The sequence below is a fragment of the Eurytemora carolleeae genome, unplaced genomic scaffold (assembly GCF_000591075.1).
Source record: "Eurytemora carolleeae unplaced genomic scaffold, Eaff_2.0 scaffold816, whole genome shotgun sequence".
NCBI lineage: Eukaryota > Metazoa > Arthropoda > Copepoda > Calanoida > Temoridae > Eurytemora > Eurytemora carolleeae.
Window position 1 is genome coordinate 290,949 of NW_019396746.1, and position 6,278 is coordinate 297,226.

Consider the following 6,278-nt stretch of genomic DNA (forward strand, 5'->3'; position numbering starts at 1 on the left):
GGGGGGGGGGGGGGGTACCAGGGGAAGGATTGGGGTTAAATTTAGTTTTATCTAAATTATTTGACAACTCCCAGCTGACAGTTCCCTACCTCTACCCAATATATTTCTTGATTGAAAACCAAGAAAAAATAAGAGAAAATCACAGCAGGTAATTTCGTAAATTCAAAAGTTTTAAGCCCTTGTATCAATGAAACTGGGTTTTTTAAAATTTTGTCTTAAGTTTTAGACTCTGAACGTGGAAGTAGATTTCTAAAACTTAAATGTTAGTTTATACAACTATTCATATTTCAGGGGATATTAGTTTCAAAACTAACACTAACCAATTTTATAACAATTTATAAATCTGCAAAGTTATCTTTTTCAAGAATATATATCTGTAAATCCAAGACGAGTAGAACAAAATTAAACCATATATTTATAAAAAATGGCAAAAACTATATATTGATTTTAAACTAATAATAAGTTGTGAGAATTAGTTTTTGATAATTCTTGATTTCATTTTCGAACATATCTCTATTTTCCGGATTTCAGCTCGATGTCGCGTTTTCGGAATATATCCTGGTTTTGAGACAATTACCAGAATTCATATCAATGTCAATTTTTAAGCATTTACATACACACTTACCTAACAAAACAAGATTTTATGATAAGGTAAAATTTAAACAAAATAAATCAATGAAAAAAAAAATTATCTTATAAAGAATTCTGAATTATTTCTGGAATCTATAAGTTTCCACATTCTATCCGTTAAATTAAAGAATATCGATAATTTATTTTCAAACATTTTAAACAAACAGTTTCCCGCATTTCTAGTTAAATCTATATTGTAAGAACAAATAATATAAATTTTTTGATTTCTAAATGATGTAATGATTTTTAAATTATAAAAGAACAGTTTGTTTTTATTTTCTGTTTTGTTTATATTTTACCTTATCAAAAAATCTTGTTTTGTTAGGTTAGTGTGTAAATGTTTAAAAATTGACATTGATATGAAATCGATCCGGTAATTGTCTCAAAACCAGGATATGTTCCGAAAACGCGTGATGAGCTGAAATCTGGTAATTGTGTCAAAACAGCGAAATATTCGAAAATGAAATCAAGAATCATCAAAAACTAATTCTCACACCTTATTATTAGTTTAAAATTGAAATTTGTTGCTTCAATATATACTTTCATAAATATTTGGTGTAATTTGGTTCTACTCGTCTTGGATTTACAGATATTTACTCTTGAAAAAGATAAGTTAGCAGATTTGGCCCATTTCTAACACTCAGTGCTAGAAATGGGCCAAGTGTTAGTTTTGGAACTAATATCCCCTGAAGTTATGAAAGTAAGTTTTGTTTTGAATTGTGGATTATTCTTAAAAACGGGAAAGTGGGTTTTGTCCCGAAAACGCAAAATGTTTTATATTCAGGATGTTTTCGAAAATGGAAAATCTGACATTTTCTTGAAAACGGTCCAGAGATTTAATAAAAAACTATTGTAATTTTGATTTTTTAAAAAGTTTAAAATTGGGTATAGTTGTCCTCGTAATGTTTAATGAAATGTTGGTTATAGTTTTCATTTTGGACTATTACGTTAAAATCTCCATTTTATTAACGGCGTTAACAAGTCATTAACGATTTGTAAAAAAAAATTGCCCTTTGTTGCCGAAATTTCCCCGTCCTTAATAGCCGTAAAAATGTTTACAGTATATTAATGTAAAACTAGTTTTTATTTTTCCGATTTTGTCAGATATTTAAGATCAAACTATTAAAAAATTATTTTATAAATTCTTATTTTTTCTTTGCGGTTAAAAACAAAATATAAGAATATTTGGTAAACTATGGTTGGTTGAAGCCACACTGTACATAATTGATCAGACTTTTCCAGTTCACAATTTTCCTATGGATTATACAGAGCGTCCCATATCATATTAGATTATCTCAAATCTTTAACGACAAAATAAACCCTTAATACTCGAAGAACTTATCATTTTCCGCAAGAAAATTCTTATATAAGCCTTATGTTATTTTTCAAATTGATTTATTCGATTATGGATTATATGATGTGGGACACCCTGTAGATAGATAGCTAGATAGATAGATAGATAGATACATAGAAAGATAGACAAAGAATGGGTGGAAGGATGGATGATGAATGGATTATTAAATAGATTAATGAATGGATTAAAGGATGGATTTATAAATGGATTTATAAATGCATTAATAAAAAGGATTAAGGAATGGATTAATCAAAGGATTAAGAAATGGATTGATGAATGACAGGCTGGATGTTAAGATGTTAATAATATAGAGCACTGCGCAATGAACAAAAATAATTTTATGGAGTTCCATTGTCTGGAGTCGTGAGCATACTTGTCAGCATAAATTCAACTCCTTCAGTATTTCAATCCTTCAGTCTTTCAATACTTTAGATTTTCAACCCTTCACTCTTTTAATCCTTCAGTCTTTCAATCTTTTAGGCTTTTAATCCTTCAGTGTTTAAGTTCCTTTAGTTCCTTTAGTCCTTCAGTCTTTTAACCCTTCAGTCTTTAATCCTTCAGTCTTTCAATCCTTCAGTGTTTCAATCCTTCAGTCTTTTATTTTCAATCCTTCAGTCTTTTATTTTCAATCCTTCAGTATGTTATCTTCTCATCCTTTATTTTCATCATCTTTCCTAAAAATCTCTTCTTTATATTTTTCTCTTTTTTCTTTTTTCTTCTCTTTTTTCTTTCTATCCCTTTTACCTATCTATGTTGCTGACCCATAAATTGGAAGGAATCTATATTTTGATCAAAAACTTCCGTTAAACCTGACGCGGGCTGAAGGCCACATATCTGATTCAAAAATTGTCTAAATTTGGAGAAATCTTAAATCTGACCGCTTTTACTTCTTAAATCTACGAGTATTCATAATAGTAAAATATATGCACAAAGAGATAAACATTTTGCCATGTAAACGTTTCGTAATTGCCCTTATACATGTAAAGGGTTAAGTAGAAAAAAATCTGCAGCCCGACCCCCTTGTAAAATCTTTGGTAGCGCCTTTTTTACATACTCCAAGACCTACTTCTCTCTGCTCAAAAGAATAATTATACATACACCGAAGAAAAAAGAGTCCTCCTTCCCCCCTTCCCCTCCTCCTTAAAAACGCAATATATACTTCTAAAGTATCCAAAGGCAAGAATTTTCAAACAGAAGATTGACAATATATGAACTTGTCACACATTAAACTTTGCTGCATCATAAAAAAGGCAAAAAAAGTGTGAGTAAACAACGAAAGGTAGTGTGAAAGGTAGTGTGAAAGGTAGTGTGAAAGGTAGTGTGAAAGGTAGGAAAGGTAGTGTGAAAGGTAGGAACTTTTAAATGAGTTTAAGTTTTCATTTGCAAATAATGCAATGAGACTTGCAATGGTTTTAAAATAAGGATTAGTAAATTAAATACGTACCTTCCCCATGTCCTTTGGGGTGTTTTATTTATTTAAGAAATCCAGAAGAAACACCGAGATTTAAATATTTTGTACATTAGCCCACGAACATGGAACCACTCAATTCATGTGCAGGGTACGATTACAAAAGACCGGTCTGTGTCCGAATTTAATGAATTTAAGCCGCGTCTCAAATCCCCCAAAAACCGGTTTTAATTGAGCACCAGCTTAAATCTTGAAACATTGAATACGATTTTAAGTGGAACCAACCATATTTGAGCTGAGGCTCAAATTCTCTATATTCGGCTTCTGAGCAAGTACATTTTTGTACCTATGCGAAAAATCTTTGGAACTAACACCCCCATATCAGTGATAAAATACAAGTTTGTTTGAGCTTTTGGGTGGAGTGTAAGTAAAGCTTTGCAGCTTAAAGAGTTTTTTTGTAGAGATTTTTGTAAACAAAAATATTGTGGATTTTTATTTATCTGTTAATGAATTCATTTACATTAATTAGTCAAAACTAGGAGAGAAGGTTACGATGGGAGATGGGATTAAGTAATATTGATGTTAAAGGGTTTAATATACTTTACTTTATTTTCTGCTTTTTCTGTTCTTTTACCGGGTTACCCACAAAGAATGAGCATCTAATGACGACCTTAAATCTTTAAACATAATGATTTCAAGGATTTAAACCTGGTTCTCTCCCTTCAGTTTAGTTTTTTATTGATATGCTGGGAACAATTATTGTTTGCAAATTCCGTACAGTCTTCTCCACAGTCTGATTCTATGTGGGTAACTCTGTCTATTCCTATCCTTCCACCTGAAGTATATTCTACCATGATGTGCAATTCTAATTTATTATCTGTATTCATAATATTATTATCTTAACTATTTGTATGTTGACCCAGCCGGGCTAGCCCGGTCAAAGGGGGGAGGGGGTACTTAAAGTTATGTTGCCGGTCCCTTGAATTATAAAACAAATAATGACTTATGACTTATGAGAATGAGATCTGCAAGAAGCCCCATAAGACTTAAATCGCAGTAATACATTTTTTAATAAGACAATCATGTGGATTTAACGGTTCTGTCAATATTTCAGAAATCTGTTACTTTGATCACAATTTGACCCCTTATACGTAATTTTATAGCCTTTTTTCTGAAATAACTTTTAGTTGGCATACACATTTGGGATAAAAAGTATTAAAATGAATAAATCTGTAAGTTTAAAGTGCTGAATTATAGACGAAAGCACGTTTGATTCCGAATGCTTCTCTCTCTGGTTAGTTGGGGGTGCAATGGACAACGTCGACTTGGTTGATTTCATATTGTTTGTCCAGCACACAGTAATTTCGAATTTTAATTCGAAGAAAAATTGAATCTATATTTTTACCAGACATATTTGTTTAAGAATAAGTTTTCAATAATTTATTTTAATTCCTCCAAATTATGTACCATGGAAGAAAACAACCTTTATAAAATATTTGCAAACTTTTGCATTTTATCTATATAATAAAACAAAACATATTTATATGTTGGCTATTGCCGGCAAAACGGCTATTTAGAATGGGCTGAAATTTTTGTGGACAATCATGGTTGGCCGAGGGGTGTCATAAGCTAAAACAATTTTCAACATTTTTTCTAAATTTTTTTCTTCACATTTTTTTCTATGGGCAACACCAGGCCCTTTAGCTAGTAATTTATAAAAGGGGATGGTGGAGATGTCCTATTTGATTGGGGGAAGGCCGGAGGGGGTCCCTGCCTTCATGTTCAAACCCTCCCATTTTTTACCGTGCCCCTAATGTTTACTCTTATTTTCAAAAATAAAATAAAATTGGACACTGAATAACCTCTAATGACCTATAACTATACTTCTTGCATATCAAACGAAAGCTAGGAACCTAGGGAATACAGTAGCAGCAAGGAATCCAGTGTTTGATATTTTAATGGCCTCTAACGACTTCCAAGAACCTCTAACAACCTCTAATGAACTCCAAATTAAAAAAAAATTAACTATAGCTTTACGCATATCAAATAGAACATCTCCGCCATCCCCTTTTATTATTATTATTATTAAAAAAAAATTTACGCGTATTTTTCAAGCCAACGGTTAAGATTTATGTTCACTATAAATGCAATAAAATGGTGGGAAAATGTAAATATACCTTAAAAGTAAGCGTTCCAATAAAATCTTCTCCAACCCTCCACTGAAGGTGTCTGTTCCAGGGACGGAACAAGAGGAAAATATTGAACTCTCTTGAGCTTTCAGCGTTCCTGAAAAAAATTGAAATATTTCCAAGAACAAGTAACTATAATATTGTTTGTGATGATGTTAGGTATACTTTCCCAATGGATTTTTCCCAAAAGGCAATTTCCCAAAAGGCAATTTCCCAAGTGGCAACTTCCCAAGGGTATTTTCCCAAGTGGCAACTTCTGAAATGTGCAATTTCTTAAGCGGCATGATAGGAACGAGATGAGCAAAGCTAACGAGATGTTGAAGACCGGGCAGGTACCCATGGATGTCAATGCCATGCCCGGGCTAGTGGAGGACGTGTCTGATGTCGAGGACCTAGAGGGAGAAGGCGGAGTAAATGCCCTGCAGACTGGAGATGCGTGTTATTTTTGCAAGAAAACTGGTCATCAGAAGAGGGAATGCCGGAAGTTCGAGGAATGGAAAAAGAAAGACCCTCTTAGGAAACCTGGGGGAAACACGGGAAACCCTCGTAGTTCTAATTCCCGCCCCCCCATCTCATGTTATAATTGCGGGAAGGAGGGACATATTTCGCGGGAATGCAGGGGAGAATGGCGGAACCAGGGGAGGAGAGGAAATGGCGGATATGGAGGCGGACAGATGGCGGATATGGCTAAATCCAT

At 33.1% G+C, this 6,278-nt stretch overlaps 1 protein-coding gene across 1 annotated transcript; it reads left to right on the forward strand.

The window, feature by feature from the left end:
• Positions 1-5,126: 5,126 nt before the first annotated feature.
• Positions 5,127-6,273, forward strand: LOC111708111 (cold shock domain-containing protein 3-like; the record flags this gene model as incomplete). Its single annotated transcript, XM_023481377.1, has 1 exon — positions 5,127-6,273. A coding segment is annotated over exon 1 (396 nt), but the record flags the coding sequence as incomplete, so codon positions are not given.
• Positions 6,274-6,278: the final 5 nt, after the last annotated feature.